The sequence below is a fragment of the Xiphophorus couchianus genome, chromosome 15 (assembly GCF_001444195.1).
Source record: "Xiphophorus couchianus chromosome 15, X_couchianus-1.0, whole genome shotgun sequence".
NCBI lineage: Eukaryota > Metazoa > Chordata > Actinopteri > Cyprinodontiformes > Poeciliidae > Xiphophorus > Xiphophorus couchianus.
In genome coordinates this window covers 13,164,052-13,189,116 of record NC_040242.1, presented here as the reverse complement: position 1 = coordinate 13,189,116, position 25,065 = coordinate 13,164,052, and the positions used below count along the sequence as shown (strand labels likewise).

General features: G+C 38.8%; 1 protein-coding gene across 1 annotated transcript; it reads left to right on the top strand.

The window, feature by feature from the left end:
• Window positions 1-1,247: 1,247 nt before the first annotated feature.
• On the top strand, window positions 1,248-16,987 carry ppp1r14c (protein phosphatase 1, regulatory (inhibitor) subunit 14C). The gene is made up of 4 exons (XM_028040291.1): window positions 1,248-1,594; window positions 13,610-13,693; window positions 14,858-14,890; window positions 16,460-16,987. The coding sequence occupies exons 1-4, from the start codon at window positions 1,361-1,363 to the stop codon at window positions 16,532-16,534; spliced, it is 426 nt and encodes a 141-aa protein (XP_027896092.1). The 5' UTR covers window positions 1,248-1,360; the 3' UTR covers window positions 16,535-16,987.
• The last annotated feature ends 8,078 nt before the right edge of the window (window positions 16,988-25,065 follow it).

Genomic DNA, 25,065 nt, shown 5'->3' with positions numbered 1-25,065 from the left:
TGAATTGATTCTGATTGATTTGTTTTTTATTTTGTAAAAGGGTCTTGAGATATTTATTGTGAATTGGTGGTATATAAATAAACTAAATTGTATTGGGAAAAAAAATCAAGTTTTTTGAACAACACACTTTGAATAAGTGTAGTTTATGGAACGCACCGAAGTCTGGTTTTGAGAAAAGGTTTGTGGTATTTAGAACAAAATGAAAACAAAAGATTTAGAAATGTAGTTGATAATAGATAAATACCTACATTATGTATTTTAAGAAAATGTTTAATTTATCTCCATCTTTCTTGAAAGTCCACCTGTGAAAATTCCAATAAGGGTCAATCATCTTTACTTGTTGACCAAATTTATACCATTCCTGAATGTTAACTACATTTTTTTACGTTCAGTTCCAAAAATGAGGAGTGTATCTATTTTGAGCCAGCATCATGAGATTTGATTTAATTAAGAAAAACCTATTGAAATATCTCTCAGTGACGAACAATTCAAACACAATCTGACTTATCATAGCGTTATGGATTAATTCGGACAATAGATGGCGCAAAAATTCTTTCGCCAAGTTTTTTTTTTCTTTTTTTCTCTAAATGAGAAGAATATAAATAAGGATACTGAGATTTTGTTTGTTTGTAGCTACAAACAAGAACACTTGAACAATTATTTTTTGGCACTAATAATCTCTGGGGCGACAAAATCTAAAATAGAATGTCCTGAATTTCATTATGCTTTCGAGTTTTCATGAGCTGCAAGTTAAAAACTTGTAATATAGATCACTCTTTGTAATAGATCTGAGTTTCAGATTTTGAACTACATTGTTGGAATAAACCTTTAGGTGTTCATTGATATATGCACCTGTAAATAAAAAGATTGTCTGATTTGACAGCAAATTGTTCTCCTTACCTCCTCTTGATGGCGCAACTGTCTTTAACGCTGGTGCGCTAATAAAAACCATTGAGGGAAATCGAAAGATTCACTGCAAAAAATGATTCATGTCTGTTAACCGGACTAATTTTTGAATATGTTCATTTTTAAACACCGACACCTGCCAATACGACGTTCATGTAGTAAATTAAACTCCTTTGCGTTTCTGTTCCATTGTCATCTCCATATTCCACTATTTCTTTCTTTTATTTGGAGTCATAATTTTTTTATTTCACCTCAAACCCAACGTCTGCCATCCAGCATTTCTTGCAGCGCTCGCTCCGCCCTCTCGGCTTTCTACGGCGCTGCGCTTTAAATAGCAACTGTTTAAAAGCTGCTGCACATTCTCCTGTCTGCCGTGCAGCTCCGCAGTCTCTCTCTCCCCTCCTGTCCACTTCATTAACACATTTATCCAAGCAACAAACCCTCTCATCCCGCTATGTCGGCCGCCAGCACCGAAACCAGTGCCCCTCTGCCCACCGCAGGCAGCCGCGTCTTCTTCCAAGGTGCGCCCGGTGTGGGCTGCGTGAGCTCCGGCCCCATCAATGGTGAGGACCCGGTCCAGAAGAAGCAGGGAAAAGTGACGGTCAAGTACGACAGGAAGGAGCTGCGGAAGAGACTCGTGCTGGAAGAATGGATCATCGAAGAGCTCAGCAAGTTGTATGACTGTGAGGTGAGTAAAGGACGGGTCACCCTGTCAGATGCACAAGGAGACAGACAGCCGGGATAAATAATGCAGGTTACTTTATGCATGTTTTTGTGTCATTTTTTTGATTGTAGTGTCAGTCAATCAGAGCTGCAAGTCATCTGTTTTTCACATGAAAACTCAAAATCACAACAATATAACACATCAACTTTTCACATCAAGGAGCTTGACTTTCTCATTTTCCTTTGCGTCATAGATACTGAGGCTTTCAGACATCTATGTGTGCCTTTGTAGCTCCGAGAGTTTTATTTGTTATATCTGTCTCTGTCATTGAGCAAGGGATGCATGGGCCGGGGAGGAAAAGCAGCAGCAGAGAAACCGCATGGTTGTCCTTTTACGCACCGGTCGCCCCCCACCTCCAAGGAAGCTTGCAGCTGCGAAAAGGGAATACTGTGTGCATCCATTTACATAGACCGTATAATTTCTCGTAAATGACACTAATAACAGCCCTTTCATCAATATCCTTTAAAGCAAACCCCCAGCTGCTCGGTTTATTGTAGTTTTATGAGATGGTGCGTGTGTCTCAGTTCAGTCGTTTGACGTTTATGTGGCGACGGTTTTAGCCCTTTTAACCTATATGCACTTTTCTGCGGTGCATCTGTCCCTGCGCCTTATATTGGCCACCCCAATTACTGTGCGTTCGCACGTCTGCACGTCGCATTCTTTAACACTTTAAAAAGGGGGAGGGGAGGCCTTGTGTGCGCATGTGGAGAAAGAAAGAGAGAGAGGCAGAGAGAGAGAGAGAAAGAAAGAGAGAGTGTGTGTCGGGGGTCCGGATAGCAGCAAATTCCCCTCCCAATAAACTCTCCTGTTTCCCACGTACACTATGCTGCCATGCAGAGCCATGTGGGGGTGTTGAGAAGATGGAAAGAAGGGCACTGGGTTAGAGGATGTGCTGATGCTGTGACTCTCCTCCCCAGCCAATCACCTCTTCTGCCTCGCAACCCCCTCCCTAATGCCAAGGGTCTGCACAAACGCACATATACACACACAATACGTCTGTCACTTCGAGTCAGGCATATATTTATATATGCATGGATCACTCCATCTATCAATGGTATAATCCACACAGAGATTACACCACTGAGAGATTATAAAAAGAACAGGGTGGAGCAGGGTACACACACCTTGAATTATTGCGATTTTATGTGACGGAGGAACATAAATTAGAGCTTAATTGTGCATCGAAAATAAAATGTGTCTGATACTGTGAAATGCGAACCAGTGCAACCCATTTCCTTCAGAAATCATCTGTTTACTCAGTGAAGGTTTTCTTCCAAAGCTTTACAGGTTTTAAAAAAACATGAACCAGTAAAAAAGCATCACAAAAGCCGGGGATCACCAAAGCCATTAAAGGGATTAATAGTTATATACAATAGTTAATGTAGAGAAGAAAACTGAAGTCTGAAAACAACATCCCCACATTGAAGGATGGTGTGGGGATGCTTTTCCTCTGCAGGCACGTGAAGCTGGTAATTTTTAATTGGAAGATGGATGTTGCTGAAAACATGGCAATCCTGAAAGAGAAGCCGTTAAAGGCTGCAAAACAGATGAGACTCCAGTTCACCTTCCAGCAGAACAATGACTCAACATAATCCAAAGCTACTGGAATGAGTCAAATCAAAGCATATTCTTGTCAGAATGGTTTACAGGTAGAGACATGCCCCAAAGGACTGAATAGTAACGCACGCAACACTTTTTACATTTCTATTAAAAAAAATAAAAAACCTAAGAAAATCAAATATATTTTTTCTTTCTCTTGGCCATTGTGCTGGGTTTTATTTTGGTCTATCAGATGCACTCCCAATACAAAAGACTGGGGCTTTATCAAAACAAAGTGTGCCAAAAATATGAAGTGATTTGTGCACTGTGTACTGAAAATAAGTTCAGGCAAAAATCACAGTACGACACTAACTGCCAGAACAGGTTTTGATACCTTCCCTTCTGCAATAAGAGAGAGCATTGCAATGCAAATATTTTTTCACACATGAGGTTAATAAACTCTGCATGTGTGTGAAGCTCTGAACTTCTACCTCCCTCATGCTGAAAATGCTGTAAGCGTTGCATTTACAGCAGCCCTCTAACACAGACCGATGCCTTTTCATGTCTGTCATCTTGTTTGTGAGTTTCTCCCTCTCTTTATAGCCCTGCTTATTTCTCTGGTGTGGTTCTTATTCGAGCTAAAATAAGCTGAAGCCTTGTTTCCAACTGCAATGGCTGAACAGTTCAAAGCTGACCGAGTTCTTGGCTGCATGTCAGACTTCCATCAGCAGGATGTAGTTAATGCAACTTGAATTTTAGATTAATTATGAGCCAAAATATTTCCATATTTTTTCTCTTGCATGATATCCTGTCCATTTGACCTCTTTCCATATAGTGCGTACATCCACACACCAGCAGGACATCTCTTCATATCTATTCACTTAGCCAATAAGATAATATCCCATAATGATCCCCGTCTGGCTCTCCAACCGGTCTCCGATAACCAGAGCGTTATTAGCCTGAGCTGAACTGGGACTTGGAAGGATTTCAATAAAAGCCAGTAGTGAAAGCAGTCCCTGATGATGTCTAAAAGTTGTACTTTCAGTGCATTGTTAAAGCTGTCTATCACCTCCTCTAGTGTTTGAGCAGGTGGTTGTTACTACATACTAGTGATCTTTATGTACATGACTGTAAGCAGGACATCACATTCCAACCACTGTTGTAAATACCTCTACGCTGAAACCCAAATTGGTTTCGGTAGTGTTCTTTAAGCATGTGTGTGTTAGATACATGTAGGGGTGACTATGCTGTTCTTGCTGAAAGGTCATCCACTGTATCAGTTTCATAAGAAAACCTGATAATACATTGGGGACTATAATATAGGGGCTTGAGTTTGTTAGTGAAGTCAGGTTGTTTGTTGGGGCAGAAATGTGATAAAATAAGCTAAACGGATTCCATTAGTAATGCAATTTTCTGTTCTGAATGTCTCACACTTTTAAGACCTTTGCAAATATTGACATCATCTTGCTTGTTTAATCAATATTCAAGTAGTACAGGATCACAAAGCAGGGGTGCTCAAATCCAGTCCTTAAGATCTTTTATCTGCAGCTTTAAGATGTACTCCTGCTTCTACGTGCCTCAAACAAATGATTCCAGCCCTTTTAGCTGGGTTCTCCAGTGCTAAAAGCTGTTGATGAGTCGTTTGATTCAGGTGTGTAGGAGAAGGAAGGCATCTTACAGTTGCAGGATATAGGTAGATTTTAGGGACTTGGGCACCCCTGGTCTACAGCTCATTTTGACTTGCTCCTGTGTCCAGAATGGGATTTTTTCACACATGAGCACATGTGTGAAAGGTGAGGGTTTGATCAGAGAAGGGCCTATAAAACAAGCGTTTTGCTTTTGGGTCCAGCTCTTTCTTTTCAATAGCAAAGCCCTGGTCTGTCTGCTTGTCACTCGGCTGCGGACCAGTCCAGTGCACGCTGAAGGCCACTGCTCAAAGCTGTTCACAAAATAACATAAAAGGAAGACAAAACCCAGAGGGCCCCTATGTTACCTAGAAGATGGACAATAATTCTGCGTTGTCTTTGCATTGCAGTTTTTCTCTGAACAAATAGTCTTTTTCTCACATTTATATTTTCTATTAGCCCCTATGTGTAAACTTTGTATACTATACAAATTAAACAAAAGAAGACAAAAGTCCTTGTCAGTTTGTGACTGCTGACCCACCACCACACTCCTTCTCTTCTTTAATAGATGAGGTGGACTCTAATTGAGTGCCTGCTAATGCTGAGGTCCGGTTTAGGTGATTAAAAGGCAGAATGTGTCAGCGGACTGATGGATCTGTCTGTCTAAGAGCAATCAATTAAGATAATGCGAGACATAAACTCTTACTGGACAGCAGTAAATCCATTATACACTTGCATTCTGCATGTTGTGTCATGTGTATGCCTTTGAGATGCAAATGAGTGGAAGAAATGCCCTACTTTTCAGTGGCTCTGCCAGCTCAGGGTCTGTTGGTATACAAGGCTTCTGCCCTACGGCTTTTACTGTCTGTGGGTTTGTATGAGGCCATGTGGCCTTTTTTAGGCTAAAGATACTGGGCTAGTCTTTAACAGATGCACAGTGGTGACTTTTCATAAACTGATGAGCATAACAGTGATCTGACAGGTCAGTGTACATGTTCAGACTAAATGGAGCAAAAGCAATCTCCTGAGTTAAAGCATCTCCTTGTGGTTGATACCATTGCATTCCTGTTGTCCATGGATTATATGAGGTATACAGGTTAATTTTGAAACTGCATTTTGTGTAAAAAATGGCTTCAGGTGATTTTTGTGTTTATGAATATGTGTATGGAACAAAGAAAAGGGTATTTTGTTGCTGATGTCTAACCTTCAAGTATCACTTCAAGGGCAGAAATCTGTCTAAGATTTCTGCCTTTCCAGATGAAATGTCTTTCATCTTTCTGTCGCTCACTGCTTCCCGTCTAGATTTTTCCTCCCCTGTGCCTGTCATGTGTTTTTTACCGAGGAACAAGAGCAACCACGTGAGCCTCACATAAAACCAGAGGAGTAGAATTCAAGCCCAAGTCATTAGAACGGTTCAATAGCATGCCTGGGAAAACACACATCGGCATTCATTGACAGGAGTATTACTTTACATACAGAGTTACTTAATGCATCATGCTATGAGCACACACAACAAACAAGCAAGCTCAGTGCCTTGCAAAGCATTCATACTAATCACTTTGTTACTTTGCAACCTCGAAGAAGAAAAGATGTAATTATACAAACAACATCTCAAGCTTTGAACATTTCGCATGATGTTTAGTTAATTCATCCAAAATCGACAGTGGCTGCGATGTTCTTTTCTATCAGAAAAACAGGCCACAGGCCCCTGATTACTCTGGAGGGCCTACAGAGAACCATAATTCAGGTGGATTATCCTTTGACGCTCAACAAATCTGGCCTTTGTTAGAGAGTATCAAGAAGAAAGAAATTGCTGAAAGAAGGCCTGAAGAGGTTCACAGGACCTCTTCAGGCCAGTTTAAGGAGCAACGTAGGGGAGACAATAAACATGTTGAAGGATATGCTGACTAAGAGAGACCAAAACTAAGTTACTTGGTCTACATGTCGTATGTGGTAGGAAGCTAAAGCAATTACATTAATTGAGAGTTTTGATAAAACTTGAAAATTGCTGTTTGCTTACATTTTGCATCTGCCTTAGCTTGCTTAGCTTGGCAAAGAAAAACATAAGAAGGCCTTAGTCTGCACTGTGTCTTGATGGAAGAAAATGCCACCAGGAGTCATTTTCCTTCCACTTCACAATTATGTGCTACTTTGTGTTGGTTTATCACTTAAATAAAAATCCTTTGAAGTATCTGGACAAAATGAGGAAAAGGTTCCATGGGTAAGGACTTCTGCAAGTCACTGTAAACTCCACGTACATCTCTGGTTATCAGAATTGGAGCTATTAATTAAATGATTACTGCTGCACTGACTGATCCACGGACTGAGAAATGAAGAAAGGTCAGTCTTCTGTTTACAATATCCATGCTTGGAAATTTAGATATGATGGATAAAAATAGACACTCATCAAGCGTCGGACGTCTGAGCACACGTCCACACATTTCACTTACGCATACACACCCACACACACACACACACGTGCATCTGCTGCTGCTAAACAAATCAGAGGTGTTGACAAGGAGGCCTCTCAGCCAGCAGAAATCCACCAGCTGCTGAGACACACTGGCAGCACCGAGTGTCAATTTCAAAAATCAACACTGAGCACAAAGGTTATAGCGTGTTTATTGGCTGCTCGGTTTTGGTTGTGCTAAATTTTAAAATCCTCCTTTCACTGTCTGCACTCGTCCACCGCAACTGACTTCACACTTCTGCACTTCTACTTTGTGATCCTCCTTCCAGCACGCTCACTCTCTCCATGTGGGTTTCAATCAAATAGATATCAACCAATCAATTAGTGACCTGAAGCACATTGAAGTGGAATTCTGTATGCTGCTGAGGAATAGATGTTATTATGTCGGCTGTTCCAGCCAAGATATGCCTGGATAAAATTAATATCAATGAATGAAATCCTGACAATTGCCTGTTCTTATTGTTGATTTTTGTGTTTTTATGATGTAAAGCACTTGGAACTGCTTTGTTGGTGAAATGTACTATAAACTTGATTGAATGATTGATTGATCGATAATTCGCTTTTAAAATCTGTTCATTTCTCAGTCATTTTATCCTCATCCCTACTAGATCTGGTTAACTACTGGTTTCTCTGTCAGGAGGTCTATAAACAGGCTGTATAAAAACATTGACTCGCACTCTGTGCGCTCCCAGCTTGGAGGAGGAGATGCAAAACAGCATCTGCATTTGCAGCAAAGAGAAAGAGGCTGATGGTTGTTTTGACTCTCAAAAGCCAGACGGATGAGCTCCTTTTCAAGAGTGCATTTGTTGTTTATCCACCTTTGCATGTGCAAAATGACTCATGCAAAAACTAAATTGTATGGGTTCAGTAAGGAAGTGCTTTCATTTTTCAAACAAATCTGGATCTTATTTCCAGGCAGTTTGGTTTATTTTCACCTACATTACAGTTTTCAAAAACAGAGAAACCTTTCATTTAAATACATTCTTTAGCACTCTGTTCTGTTTGCTGGATGGCTGGCTGCTTTTGACCTCAATGCTATCTATGTTTTCATGCCGAGCATTTGCTTTGTGTTGAGGGCAAAGGTCTGCATTGGCTTCAGCTGTCGATCGATTTGCCTCAGGGAAGAACTGTCTGGATTTCGAGTACAGTAACATTATATCTATCTGCCTTAAATGTCCAGGTCTGATATATTCCTGATTGAGAATGAAACAGGAATATTTAACTCTTAAGTATATACAAGGATTTTAACCAGAGGTGATTCTGTCTGGCAACAGCACGTCACTGTGTGTAGATGTGAGCTGTTGGTGAGGCTGCTGATGGAAGATGTTTATGAAGAGCTCTAAGAGGGGGATTAGTTACAACATAGAAGACACTAAGATTAATTAACTGTGGATTGTGAAATATCCATCAAACTGCCTCTGAGCTCATACAGAAAAATGTTTCATAAAAGCTTAGTAGAGTGCATGCTGTGTGTGCTAAAGAAACAAAAAAGTGAAACCAGATATTTACTTGCACTATAAAATACATGCATGAAGATATGAAGAAAGGAAATAAAGGTTCTCTAAAAAAAACCTCATTCGGGAAATTCTCCAATCAAAATATTTTTGATGAATCTTGCTGTCCTAAAACAGGAAATGTTTAGTTCAGTTTTAATTTTGTTTATTTATAAAGCGCCAATTCACAACATGCCATCTCAAGGCACGTTACAAAAAAATTTAATTTCAATTCAAAAACGTGTCCATTCCAACTGATCCTAGTTAACGAAGTTCATTAAGTTCAGTTCATTATTGAAATTAGGTTAACAAGCCATACTGTCATTCAGCACGGAATGACAGTAAACAATCACTTGCATTGAGTCACAGTTTGTGACAGTGGATAGTAAAAACTCCTCATAAACAGGAAGAACCTGCCTCAGAATGAGCGGCCATCTCAACTGACTGGTAGTTTGAAACAAAAGAACTGACATAGGTGTACTTTCTACTCTAATAAAAAGTAAAAAGTAGGAGAGAGAAATGGTTTAAGTGTTGGCAGCTTTATCTCAACCGGTAACTGACTGACTAAGCAGTCTAACTTGATGACGGACAGTAGGAACTTTATGAAATAGTGTATCTAAATGTCAGTGGCAACAGCGCACAAAACAGAAATGCTTTACGTAAAAGATAATATTAGAGATCCACTTGAAAACTGGTGGTACTACACTAATAGTTCACAGTCAGGGTGTAAATGCTTTGAATTTTATGAATACAGAAGTTTAGAGGGTCACTGTCATGCTAATTAATTATATTTTCAACCTTAATTTTAGGATTTTTCTACCCCAATCCTATGTTTTCTAGCAGTTCTCCTATTTGATGTAGTGTCCTCTGGAGTAGCTGAATCAGCGTGAGAAAGAGCTGTGACTGCAGCTGCTAGCATCACCCAGTAAAGTCACATCCTTCGCGCTCTATAGTTTCAGCAAACTGCTGCACCAAACGACAACAGGGAGGTGTTTGAAAGTGGGGGAGGGCCAAGAGCCAAGTAATCCACGAGGGCCTTAACAGTAACCTTGGCAAAGTCTCTCTCGTCTTCCGAACTGCTTGTAGTGTTTGTCTGTTTCCCTCATTTTGAATCTTCAGAGTAATTTTCCCATCACACACTGTCAATTCTCCGTGTTTTTACTTCCTCCACCCTTAATAACTTAATTTCAGGGGATGATTTCAGCCCACCTTGAGTTCCCCGGCACTTTGATGTGACACAGTGTGGCAGAATATAGAGGAAGAAAGCTGAGCTGGGAGATTTTACAGCGTTGCACAATCCTCCTCTTCCTTCACCTCATCATCATCATCATCACAATGACCCACTTATTGGTGCTCGCTTCATCTCACTGTATCTGAGTTGTATGTCTTTCTTATTCTAGTTAATCTTTTAGCTTTTACCGACTGTTGTTTTGCTTCTCTATGTGTTCTGTACCAATCACAATTTTAGGATTTAATATTAGATTCCGTATGTTTGCTTCTTTTGAACCACATTCTTTTCCTTATTTCCTTGCCTTTTACCTTCAGTGAGGTGAAAAAGTATTCATGCCTCTTGAACTTTGTTCATATTTGTAAAGTCAGAGTCACAAACTTCTATGTCTTTTTTCTGGGAGTGTATGTGACAGAGCAACCACTTTCAGAAGAAGAAAGGGAGTGAGATGGGGTTAAAAGTGAAAATGTAAAGAAGCAGAAAGACAAGACAAGAGGACGCGCTAGAAGTCTGCTTGTACACCTGCAGAAAGATTAAAAAACAGAATCTTGAATCCGCAGTGACAAACATTTGCTCATATAACAACAACTATGTCACTGAAGATAGGCGTATCTGTAAATACCTGAATCCAAACATAATTTTTAATAAGCTGATGAAATAAAGACTGTCCATTTGACCTGGAGATATTTATTGACTGAAACCATCAACATGAGTGTATTAGCTTGTGGATAATCATCTACTTTAGAACTGTAATTATATGAAACCAGCCGGTCTGGTTCACGTAGGAGGGTTATGAATAGGGATGTCAATGAATTATTCATTCAAGTAAAGCAATTGCTCACACCTTTGTTCATAGACACTGTTTAAATGAAGTCTAAATGGAGTTTGTGTTGACTCACAGGGTTGGGCTGCTCGCATTAGCTTGGATTCACCTCACCGCAGCTGAACCAGACTGAAAACGCTGCCGGCGGCTGAGCTGACGGTGAAAACAAGCCTGACACAGATGCGCTCTTAGCTGTCTGCACACATTGCCAGGCTCACAGGCTGACAGTCCAGCTTTGTGTTTTTCTATCAGGCTTTCAGTTCTTTGCTGGTTCTCGTGCACAGTCTTCACAAAGTTGCCTTGATTACAAATAACACTTCTCCTTGTGCACATATCCTCTGAACACACCAGGTCTTTCATCATTATTTCTCTCATTTGCAAATGCAAAAAAAATAACCAACTGCTACTTCTACGTGTAGCAAAGAAGGTTTGAAGTGCACTTTTATCAATTGCTTCTTCATCTTAAAATGTTTGCCTACCTTATTTAGTTGTGTTGTCTGCAGTTACTGTTAACTTTACCTGCTGCAGGCACTGAAAATGATCTACTTGGGATTAGTTGTATGGGTTCACACTATTATAATTACTCATACTCCACTGTGAAGGACTAAATATGTGCAATGTCTTCCTTAACAGTTTCTTTGAATATCAAGATTTATATTCCAGCCATGTGTGATGTTATCACCAATCACAGGGATGTAGGGTGATGAGTGCCTGCTGACATGTGAAACAATCAGACTCTCACAGAAGTCAGTGAGTGAGTGATGACCCCACAGACTGATAGAGAGAAAGACTGAGGGGACTGACCTTTGCTTCCTGTCCTGAAACTCCACGGGAGAAACTTTGTGGAGTCATCAACTCGCTTTAGATCATCTGTTGGATTTAGATAATGGACTGAGTTGACAGAAAGATAGCAGGAGGGCAATCCTTGAAGGAAACCTGTTAGAGTTGCAGAACACTTCTGACCGGGGTAAAAGTTCACCTTCTGGCAAGAAATTGAACCAGTAGAAGTTCAAAGCTTAATTAAATTAAAAACCTATGAGAAGATTTAGTTTAAGCAAGATCTTTCCTGATTGTTTCTCAAAGGTCTGAACTATGAATGGAAATAGTTTTGATTAATATTTATTTAAATCTCCAGACCAAAGTCGGTTACAAGGGCAGAGTTTTTTGCTCACCTGGAGGAATGGTCCAAGATTCCAGCAAACTACTGCGAGAAGCTTGCCAAAGGATATCAAACATGTTTTAAAAGTTAAATCTACCAAGTACTAAGAAAACATAAGTAAACTTCAGAATATAAAGGTTAAAACATATAAAAATCAAAATCAACTCTTATTAATTTGGCATTTAGCAAACAAATAATTTTAGACAAAGACTAGGGCAAAGTACGGAATTTTATGTCAGACAGTGACAAAAAAGATAATGCAGTGTACGCACAAATCTGGTTTCAACTGATATTTAATCTATTAACCATTAAACCCAAGTTTTATGGAGATTTGCTCCACAGGCTTACTTATTTTCTCGTCAATAGTTCTGTCATATTAATTTGCATTTGTGAGGTTTTAGCATTAGGCTTTACGAATGCATGTTTTTTGCGTTGTTACTTGAATGGTTATGGCTAGCACTGATTTCAGTGTGTTCTTATTACCCTGCCCACATAGAACGAAGCCGACTGACTATAATTGTGGGAGCTAATATCATCCCTGCTTTAATGCTCTTTGTCTTAATACCATGCTGTGCTCCTGGCTGTATGATAGACACACACACATACACATAAGCCCTGGATAACATCCCTGTTGCTGTGTTAGCAGTAGAGATGAGAAATTATCTCATGGGCATTTTATGAAACGATGGTTAGCAAGTAGCTGTGAGCCACATTCCCGTCCCGCTGTACGTTTGATTGAACCTCGTGGGCTTCAGTAAGGGGGTTCATTTTAATCGTTGTGAAACAAAGATGGAAATAAAAAGATTTTTTTCTTTTTGGCAAATGGATTTAAGTGTCAAATGGCAGAATAGAAAAAAATATATAATGAATATGTTCTCATCAAATTTAAAGAAAATAAATGAGCATTTGAAAAATTTACAAACACAATTGCTCAAAATATTTAGTAAATCTTCAGTGAGCTAATGCATTAAAATGACAGAGAAATAATGCTTTCAGTATGTTGAGCATATTCTGAGCACAGAGGTTTTGTTTCAAAGTAATGAAGAGAACAACGTGCAAAAAATAACCCCAGAGAGTTTTGCCTGGGTTGCTCACAAAAACCTGACCACCCACTTGGAAGATAGCAGAAGGTGATCAAATATCTCCGTTGACTTGTTTGACAGCAGCAGATGCTTAAGTGTTTGTTGTAAATGTCAAGCAAACAAAGGTGGAAAAATAACTGGATTCTCAGGCTCAGTTCCTTTAAGAGCCTTAGCTTGATGCTTCCCAAAAGGACAGCATTTGTAGAACACGTCATGCGGTGTCTGGGAGGGAAAGGTTTATCCTCCCTGCTTGCTTCCTCTGCAAAAACCTTGTGGCGAAATAAAATGAACCATTGGGGCTTTGATGTGGTGTTGAGCTGAAGGCAGCCTCCAACCGCTGAGCCGCTAAATGGCCCAACCCCAGTACAATGACATTTCCAAATGATGTATGTCCCTAGCAGGCGGGCACACAGAGTGGTTTGGATGTTTATAAGCCTCTTGCCAACACAAATATTCCAGTTGCATTTTTTTTTAAAATGAAATGTTCTACTTTCTTATTTTGTTTGCGCATTTAAAGCCTTTCCATCTGTTCTCTAACAAAGGGTTCTCTTGTGTTTCAGGAGGACGAGATGCCAGAGGTAGAGATTGACATTGATGACTTGCTGGAGGTCAACAGTGATGATGAGAGAGCCAGCAAACTACAGGTAAATGTGTGTGTATATGTGTGTATGTGGTTGTGTGTGTATACAAGTCTTTAGCAGAGATGATTGGTCACAGAGAGAATGAGAAATCCTTTATAGAGATCTGGTGGTTGATTGGTTCTTAAGCTGTCTGGATATTCAGTAAAGATATAACTGTTGATATCATGTGAATATAAAGGCTACTGGTAAAAATAAACATGTTGTAATAACTTACATACCCATAGATAAAATGTGGATATTATTAGTTTGTTTCAAGAGTTGCTGTGTAAGGCTTTGTGTAAACTTTGCTGTTTTGTCTAAGCAAAGTTTGAAATTTTCCTTAGACAAGAATAGTATAATAAACTATTTCTGTTCATAGACAAAAAATGTAAAATAGGTACTTGAAACATGTTGTATCAGTTTTAAAGCAAAAGTGTCTACTGTGCAGAATATTTGATGTTTTTGAGGTGATATTGTCTGGTTTATAGAAGATCACTGATAAATCTCTGTGTTAAAACAGAATCCTTACAGAATGTAAATTTTTTCAAACCCCCGGAGTATTCAGACGTTGCCAGAAAGTTTGTTTCTGGTAGCTAATGAGACATGAATCCCTCAAAAGATACTAACAGCAATCAAACCCTTAAAAATTACTGACCAGTTTTTTCTACTGGGATTTGCATGGTTTCTCTTTAGCGATGAGTTCCTTGTTTTGTCCTCTTTGCAGATTTTCTATCAGCTGAGTCACTCCAAAACAATAATATTACTTCTAATCAGAAGAACCATGGTGGTTAATTAAAATAGTAGTTTAAACTTCAATCTGCCAAGGGTATATATCATTTTGGGCCTCATTAGGCTATATGTACCATATTATTGGCAGATGAGATGCCATGCATTTGATGAGAGCATGCTTCTTTCAGTCCCTAAAGACTTGAGACTTAACTTGAGAGACATGACTTGTGAACATTCCTCAAGTCTGCTAATTAGCAATTTATTCTTAAAATCTCAGAACCTTTTGAACATTTATTTAAATACATACATGCTCATATGAGTAAAGGCTAGACTCCAACAACCAATGTAGAATATGAGTTTCTGTTAATCAAAGTTAAAAGTGCAGAATCTGCTGAGATTTTAAAAACAGCAGTAAATCATTTCCTCCTAACAACTGTTTTCCCCCTCTTATTTTCACAGGTATCCCTAACAGACTGCTACAAACCCACAGAGGTGAGCTTCTTTGGAGCACAAAAACCATTAGAGCCAAAGCCTGCATCCACCATGTTCTAGTAGGCTAATGAATACCTAATTAACTATGCGTTCACAAGCACAAATAAGCTATAATGATAATAAGCTAATAATAGCTAATAATAAGCTACCTGATGTGGGACTTCATAATATTCATTACTTGCAGTATTCACATTGACGTGTTCAGAGAGATAAGAGTCTGGGTTTAGATGAGGTTGCATTAGGCTATTTGCATGATTAAAGCTTTTAAAAACCAATCACATTAATTCCACACATGGTAAATTTTCCCCCATCTGTCATCATCACTGTGTGTGGTTTCATTACAAGGTCATTGCTGTTTAGCTACAGTAACAGTTGTTGAGATATGCAACCTACACACCCTCAACTACATACCTCCATAAGAGTACTAATTTTTATATACCCATTAATTATATTTAGCTTTACTGTAATCTACAACAAACCCTACAACCAATGTTTGATGCTCAAAACAATTCTGTACCCATTTGGACTTTATTTAAATGTGTTCTCCGTAACATTTCGGCTGTACCCACCCACTCTCAGGATTAAAAATGGTGCACACAGCTACCCTTACACCCTTCCTCTCCCTCAAGTGGAAATAAGAAGTGAAAGACATGGGGTAATTGATATACAAGATGAATGTGAACGAAAGGTGAAAGGACTGTGAGATTGCTTCTTGAAGGCAGAGTGGGGAAGATAACAGGAGATTAAAGACATGAGGTGAGAGGGGGAGTGATGAGGCTGAGAGGGTTGTTCGGGTTAAATGAAAAAACACCTGCTGGGTAAAAGATGAATGCAGGTAGGAAGGGGGAGACATCTGGAATTGGATCATGAGCACTGTCCTGTATAATAAGGTAGTTAATACTGAAACTCAGACCTTGATATAACCTCTTGCTTGATTCTGAGAGTGCATGTCGCAATAATCTTTACTTAGGATCTAGTTTTACTTTGTTCCTTACAAAATTATGCACTTCACAAAATGCTAATTTCATCAAACACTCACAGGGTTTCAAATCTAGACTTACATGCTCCTACGTTCTGAAACACCAGCTACAAAATAACCATAAAAACAAAAAATGTATTTGGTGTTTTGATTGCTACTGCATTGGCATTGCATAGCATCCTTTAGATGTCTTCTAGGTATTTTTTGTTCTCTTTTGAGAAAAATGTAATAAGTTAATGTTTGATCAATTAAATTAAATAATTAAATGTACTAATGTGTTTTAATCTGAAATAATTTTAGCTCATTTAGTTTGTCTACCTTTGTAGTCCATTAAAGTACACAGATTATGTTGATTCTTGTGCATCTGAAAATGACTGTAAGCTACTCATTTTCGGAAATTTGGCAGTTTTCTACTAATCAAAATGAAGAATTGTCTGATCTGCTTTGTGAAGTCCAACCAGCACAGAACAAAGGTTGAAGACTCCAAAGAATTAATTTTCATGGAAGCATTTAAATGACTCCTTAGTCACCTCACTGAATTTAATGTGTATCTCTGAACAGTCTAACTTTATTTTACTTTTCTTCTTCAGAACTTTGTCAGTGAGTTGCTGTGCAGGATAAGGGGGATGAGGAAACTCAGCGCTCCGACCAAGAAGGGCCTATAATGGCTTACTTGTCCAGTATCTACCAACCATAAACTATGTCACTACAGCTTCACCCACTTTACTCACCCAACATGAACTGTCATAATACAGAATTGTTTATCAAAACTCTAGGAAACACCCCGCAATCTGCCAACATTCACTACAATATCCATAATCTGGCACCCGTCATTCATTTTAAAGCACAGAGGATTACAAGTCATGATAACATAAGACTGTTGACAGTTACTTGCGCAAAAAAATAAAATAAAATAAAGAAAAAACAGTGTGTGTTTTGAGTGATGGATAAAATGTCAAGACCAGGAATGTGCCCGGGCTGCGAGTATGTTTAAAACAAGAATATCACCACCTAAATCTACATGTTCAGTTCACACATTTTAAAAACCAACCTTCCAAAGAATAATAAAAAAAACCTTCAAAACAAAACAAGAACGAAATTAATCAAAGGAGGTGGTTGAAAAAATAGTTACTATAGGTGCACAATTAGCTGAAGCTCTATACAAACACAAGTCTTCATTATTAAGTTTTTTCTTCTTTTACTGGAGTGTCTGCTGTTACGTCAAAAAAAACATTAAAAAAACTTGTTCTTGAGTCAAAAGTGGTTTTCAGCCGTTTGTTTTCGTCAACCTTTTTTGTTCACATCACGTCAGTGCTATCAGTTGTGAAAGAAAGCTGTTCTTTTGATTTTTAAGAGCATTATAATTATACACAATGAATCTGTTCAGTCCATTGTTTTATGTAAAACCTCTGAATGGAGTGGCGACATATTTAACAAAACACTACCAATATTTTTGCTAGTTATTTAATGTTGTACTTTTCATCTCAGCAAGGCATGATGGGTGTTGCAGTTCTCTGTTCGAGACTACAAAGACCTGTATGATTGGCAGCCTTTCATTGATCTTGTTCTTCGTGCTCCGTCTGAGGGCTGATGTGACCATTTATGCTCCAACATTGTAGATTATTCTCATTGGCTTCATTTACCTCTGATAACATGTTTTTTTTCTGATAGCGGATAATGTTGCCTTTAAGGACATTCAGGATGAGTTCCGATTTTTGGCAGCACCAAGCCTCAGCTACCGACAGCTGAAGGGTAAATGTCGTGAGGTCAAACCCTGAAGCCAACATGCAGTACATTGGTTGTAAAGAGTTCACACACCCCTATCAAAACACCAGTTATGTGATGTAAAAAAATGAGACTAAGATAAATGATTTCAGAGTGTTTTCCACCTTTGATGTGTCCAATAACACATGCAACAAAACTTTTAAATATTGAAATCTTTTGGGTTTAAAAGAAAAAACAACAATAATGTGGTTGCACATCCACAAGGTAATGCTTTATCGCAGCTCCTTTGGGTTTTATTATCACACCACCAGTCATGCTTTGCAGACCTGGCAAAGTTTGCCGACTGCCCTTCAGAATTGTGAAGTTGTCATTTGTGTTCTTCTGATTGACACTTTTTGACATCGAGATCCCTCTGATGATTTAAAAGCTCTACGTAATCCATGGCTTTCTCTGTGACATGGAAAAACCTACTGCAATTGTTGAATTTTATTTAGTGTCGATCAGAGGCACTTCGATTAACACCAAAATTTCCCTAAAATGCAAAAGCTTTTTATTTTTTATTTTTTTTACTGAGATGTTTAAAGGTCATATTAAAGGTGGAAAGTTTAAGCATCACAAAAATCTCCCATTCAAACAGGGGCGTGGTAACTTTTTAGATCCATTTGAAAGGCAACACTCCAATCAGTCATGTTCTGTAATTGAGGGTGCGCCAAACGTATCACATCCAAAATGTCATATGTCATGAGTCATAATTTTCATACTGAATTTTAAAACAGACTGTTTTTAGGTTAAAACTAAGTGAATACAAACTTTAAGGCGTTTAAACCTTTGCATTTTGCAGAGAATGTTGCAATTGCATATAACCAGGTTTAAAAGAATGGGTGAAGGTATCAATTAATGATGGTGGCCTTTTACTACACCAACAACACTAACAAACCTGTAGACTCTGATACAATCATGCATTATGGCTTTGGGCTCAGTAATTTTCAAAGTAGATGTACTAGTTAGATCAGGCCAGGCTTACACCTGCCACTGGATCCATCAACTTCTAAAGAAAAAAACAACAATATTGGATTAAAACATAAGAGAGACACCCATTTGCATGCTAACAGCAGAGATTCATAGAGAGTATAATATAACCTTATATTTAAGCAAAAAAAAACAAAAACCTTTTTTTGACTTGCCTAAGATGTATGACTTTGTAGATCAATTACTGTGGAGTCAACGTGAGTGTCACGTTGGAAAGAATCCAGGAAAAATTTAAATGGTGCTGTTTTTGATGTTCTTCCCAGAAATTAGTTGTGTATACAAAGCATTTTCACTGTTGAATGATGCCAGAGAAATGTGTTTGAAAGAAACATGTCTGTTTAAAACTGGATTTTATCTTTTTTTTTCTCAGTGGGTACTGGCCCAGTTAAGGGTATAACGTGTAACAAAGATCGTATGTTTGCCAGATGAAGCCATTAATGGAAACTGGGAAACATTTTGGGTTTTTGTTGAGGTCATCTAAACTATTTTCTCTCAAGGATCAGTTCAGGGACAAGAGGCTGATATTTTCTAAGTTATTGGATTTCATGTGGAGAGTGTTTTGAAAGTGACTGTTTTAGAAAGCTTTACATTTGCATGAATTTTTAAAGTAGCATGTTGAGAGGAATTTTTTTTTTGCCCAAAGTTGTTTTTTTTTATTATTTCATAAATTTAAACACTTTCCTTTTTATACATTTACAATGATTAATGCTATTGCTTTTATCACTGATGCTAGGAATAACCTATTCAGGTTTTAAGCTGAAATTTTATTTCATACATCCACAATGAGTATTCCTGTTTATAAAATGTAATGTGGTGTGTGGTTTGTTTTTTGCTGATAATGAAAATAAATAAAAAATGCAGAATACTTGTGTATTGTTTGAAAAAAAAATTCCTGTGTGTGCAATTTTCTTACAGAGGAATGCAATTCTGGCCTGTTGGTATTTATTTATACTAAAAGGTATAAATGTCAGACTACTGTACTCATGAATACTCATAATGCATCCATTTGCAGCTTTAGGAATGGGATATTCTTCCACATGAGTGTGTTGTAGCACAAGGAGCACATTACATCTTTATAGTTGGCAGTAGATTAGTAGGACAGCCCCATACGCTGTCTGGTTCTGTAAAGAGCTCATCCGGGTATGACATTATTGCTCAGTGTGTGCATGAGTAGCTTTCCTCAGTGAGACGTCTACCCCCCATATGGGCTAGCCTACTGGCCTACTGTACCCTGTTGCTGGGTAGAAATGTTCATTGAAGTCTTATGTTCAAAGAGAGACCAAAACAGAAGGATAGTTTATAGTGGATATGGATCAGTTTATAGAACGTTAAAATGTGGCCGCTTATTTTCCCACCAAGAGAAAGTGATGGTTTTGCATCTTTACCGATTTATTCTTTAAGAAGAAAACCTTCTGCGAAACAGACAGGGCCTCACACCTGCACACAAACACACTGCTGAATGTTACTGGGGTGGTGAGACCAATGCCGTCACAGACCGGTGCCAGACTGGTGCCGTCACAATCAAGCGCTGAAAAGGGGGCTGCTTGTGCTTTTAAATTTCATGACCCACTTTTCACAGCTGGGCCTGGCAGGCAGCGCTCATGCATGCGTGCCGCCTTGAATAATTGGGACTGCAAGGTGAATGTGAGGAGAATAGCTAAAGACAGGAGCCTCCCTCACCACTCAGAGGGCTCGCTTCAGTAAGCTGGCTGCACACCAACGAGCACTGGACCAGCACGCTCGGTCATGGTGCTGAAGTGGGGTAAAGCCGATGTGAAAAGATGATAGCTGTTTGGCAGAAGATTGGAGCCTGTCTGGGTCCATGACATAATGTGAAAGGACAAATGTGCCCTTATTGATAGCTGCTGGCAGACTGTACTGTCAGAGCTGAGCATTTCTCGGGAACGAAACAGAAACGGATACATCCCCAAGCAAAATATCCCAAATGAACTCAATATAATTTTTTGCATATAGTCCTTTCCCCTCTTCCAGTTTACAGTCTCTCCTTCAATACTACATTTTCTACTGCTACAGATTACTTTCCTGTTTTCCCCATCATCTCCCTCATAGATAAGGTGATCCATCATGACAGTACTGTACAGAGACAGAAACAGAGAAGCGGGGGAATGAAGATTAAAAAGATGCTTTTTGACAGGGGCAGCGCAGAGAGAGTTGACAAATAGCGAGAGATGGAGAGTGACACTGACAACATCTCCAAACGGTCCCCAGTTGAAGGACAAACCATCCATGTCCGCCACTGTGGAACTCGCACAATATCACATAAATGAGACGATTCTTCATGCTGCTGTGGGCCTGCTTCATCATTCACATGACAGGCAATTCACTGTCTATTACCTCTGAGACATTCTATGCATTTAAGCTACACACTGTGATACAGTGCCTTGAAAATTAACCAGTAACCCTCAACCTTTACGTATTTTGTCACATTACAACCACAAACTTTGATGTGTTTTAAGTCCATTTTAAAGGATAGATCAACACTAAGTAGCAGGAAATAGGTAGTTGTGGTTTACAAAGTGGATTACAGTTATATTTCCAGCAGCATTACGAGATCTGGATACTTACTTACTACTACTCTATTTCTACTCGACCGTGACATTTACTCCAGCAAACCACTTAAAACGACGTCCTCTTTCCTCTACATTATAAATACTACATACACGTGTTCTACTTCTACAGACCCTGTGTGTGTGTGTGTGTGTGTTGGTGGGGGATTGAGAGGGTTGGTTGAAATCTCAAGGGAAATCCTTTTAATTTCACTACAATGAACCCATTCTATTTTTTACTCTACACATAAATGTTCCAACTCCAAGCATGAAAAAATGTAGGCACGTTCAACATCACAGTCTGCTAAATCATTTTCTGCTTTACCTTTACTAGTACGGCTGCTGTGTTTAGAACCGATTTAAAGCCACTTTAATAAAAGCAGGTTAAAGTAGATTTGTGATTTTATGATGGAATGGATGGGATACTTTATGAACATCACAGAAACAGGGAAGTACTGTATGTTGTCCTGAAAAATCACTGAAGTTTCACTTCGCAGTAAAGTTGTAACCATAAAAATGCACTTAGAGCACAGGACAGCACGTTTTCATGCTAAATTAATAAAACAATGAATCCAAACCCGCCTCGTATATGTTCACGTCAAATGTCATTAAATTCTAAGCTTTTTGTCTGACCAAAGGTTTTTCTTTAATGAGATAGACAAGTGATAATGGGCCTGTAAAATATTTTAATAGACTCCAGGCCCTGAAATCAAGATGTTTAGATTTGCATGCAGACCTGTTTGCATGTTTCCACTGAGATTTAAATCGCTCCAAGCCTGAAATGTCCAGGTCTTTGCGAATCTTCCCTTCTGAATATTTACTCTGTATTTAAGAGATTGTCTTCTTTTCTTGAGTATTTCAACACATTTCATTCAGTGGCAAACGGCAAGAGTAGCATGATCCATTCTGATTCCTAACTTTGAGAATGTTGTGCTTGATAGCTAATGTTTTGGTTTACTTACAAGAACTACAAACTGTACCTGTTTAGGTTCGAACTGACAGTGAAACAATTTCTACTTTATCCTGGTTATCTCTTTCAAAGGACAAGAATAGTTATAGTATATGACATACTGACTTACAATGGGAAAATTCCTTACTCACAATTTGTAGATATTTGTACAGGTAGAAAAAAAAGAAAGGATCAAGATTTGTAAAGAACTAAAAGTCAAGCAGTGTGTCCAAGTCCCCCCCCCCCCCCCCAAGTCATTTTGCACCCTTCCATTTGAATACTACCTGACTTTTTTCCAGGTATGAAAAAGGAACTTTGGCTACAGGACACTTTAAAATCATGCTTCAGTTCCTACCTGCCTGGTGACTCACAAGAGCTTCTTACAATCCGCTTAAGTGTATTGTAAGGAATTGCAAGACAAAAACAATATCAACTAGCAGGAGTTTGCTAAGAGTTCTTTGTTTGGAATAGGGATCATAATCTTCCACATTTCACAAGAGTTGATCAAACCCAACACAGACATGAACTACTGTATCTGTCAATGGAAATACGGAGTACATGAGATTTTTGTATCTCTAGCACAGTAACTATTGGAATACATAACCAAAGGAAACAGCTATGAAATGGTTTGTAAACAGACACAATGTAAAAAAGACTGGGATGAAATGAATGGGTAGGAACTGGGGGTACGAACTGATGAACAGGAGAATCAGCCACAGCTGCAGAAACACTTGAACAGGATGTTTCAGCAGCACATGACACAGCATAAAAGTTGTCCGAAAATGGCAACAGTTTTGAGTGACTGACAACCCAAACATTTGGTGATTTAGTCCTGCAACGGGCCGTGATGACTCAGTCGGTACATATACTATTTAGATGTTTATGTAATGGTTTATAGTTGAAATAGCCTCTTTGCTTATTATCAAAACAATACATTGGTAGTCTCACACTACTGTATAAACGGACTAGAATACCTCTGCAGCCAGAAAAAGGATTAAATCAGGGATTTACAATTAATGACACCATTACAAGCACAGAGCCATGTGCTTGCTGACCTGTTTGGAGCATGAGCCACTTGTTTTTGAGACCTTTACTTCATTGCAATTGGCGTTTTGTTGGCAAACACAAATGAATGAGACTGGTTTTACCACTTATACACTGCTTAATGTGTGTGTGTGTGTGTGTGTGTTTGTGAATGTGACTGTGCACAGGAAGGGTAAGTCTGTTTAGACAACATGGGAAGAATCCTGCTGGGGGATCTTTGTCTGCTCAGATCATTCTCTTCAATGCCATCTGTTTCTAGCAAATTATTTAGATAATTAAAGAGGATATTTTTACCACACATATCAAAACAGAGGACATATTTGGTGCACATGTAGAAGAATATTTTTTACCAATAAGAGATAATTTACAGAATACTGTTACCTACACAAGTCTTGATAAAAAAAGGACTTATTTTATTAGTGTTGTAGCCTGTAAAAATAGATTTTCTTTAATATCTGGATTCTTGGTTGATTATCTGCAACGAATTCACTTGTTTTTGAAACATATTTGATCTCTATCCTGATGTTCAAAGGCCTAAAAGCTTGTTGATTTCCTAGTGAACAAAATAGACGCTAATCCAAGTGAGCCTATGAAGAGACTCGCTCTAGAAATCAATCAGTTCTTCAATCGGCTTATTCCCTGACAGACCACCCCCCACCCTCAGCCGAGTGCAGCCTTCAATGAAGAACCCTAGAATTAATCAGGGGATCTGCATCCTCGGGTGGGAAATGTCTGGCAAGCAGTCCAATTCTAATTCAAGTCAAAGAAATATATATATATATGTTTTTTAAGGGTCTTCTCTTTTAGTACATGGAATAAACGTAAAACAAGCATTCTGTGGGCAATAAATATCAAGATTTATCTGTTTGGGGTCTTTTACTATATTTTTTTTCTCCAGTTAATGACAGGTCAATCAGCCTTTCATCAAAACATTTGAACACAGCCAGATTCATAAAACCTTGATCTCACCTTTTGCTTAACCAGCCTACCGAGTTAATCCTGTTCTGGGATTCTGAGACATGCAATTTAAACAAACGTAAAACAGGGGAAAAAATAGACCGTACACAAAACCTGAGGAGCTGAAAGAAATGGGACGTCTTCGTCTGGAGGGGATCTGTGTGAAACAACAGCTGGGGGGTTGACAGTCTCAGATAGATCAAACCCCTTGAAATAAAAACACAGGGGAGCTGAATGAGTACAGTCCTTTTTTATTCCTAGTCGTTTGCTCTCTGCATCTCCCACCCTGTCAGACAACATATTTATCTGTCTGCCAGTATCCGAGTATATATCTACAGGCCAATCTCCTCCTTCCACCTCCTCCATCTGAGAAATCGCCAAACAGCTGGTTGCCATGGCTCCAGATTTCTGTGCACCAATCAAATCCTGTTTTGCTGAGGGCAAAGAGAAGGGGCTACACCAGCACAGTCTGATTAGCTGGTTAAAAAGCAGGGATATTAAGAGAGATTAGCCTGCGTTCATCCAGGAACAGTAAAACATTTTGCCAATATCGCAAACTAAATTAACAGACACGTGCTTGTGATATTGGGCCTCATTGTGTCTAATTGCAATGTCCCTTTGTTATGTCTTTGACATGTTTTGGACTGTAATGACCTCAAGCATTTTTCCATATCTAAACAAAATCTGTGCCATCTCCCTCCTGTACTGTACGGATCGACTTTATGAAAGAACCAAGAAACAAAGATACCGAAGCAACAAAAGACTCAAAATGTTGTTTTGATGAATGAAGTGTTTCTAAATTGAGAACAGGGCTCCCTCTGCTGGTACTATCGCGAACTTCAATTGTAAACACTTGCAACATGGATTATTGAGGTTTACCATCACAGGAAACTTTTCCTAATTTTGAAAAGTTACGACCACAAAC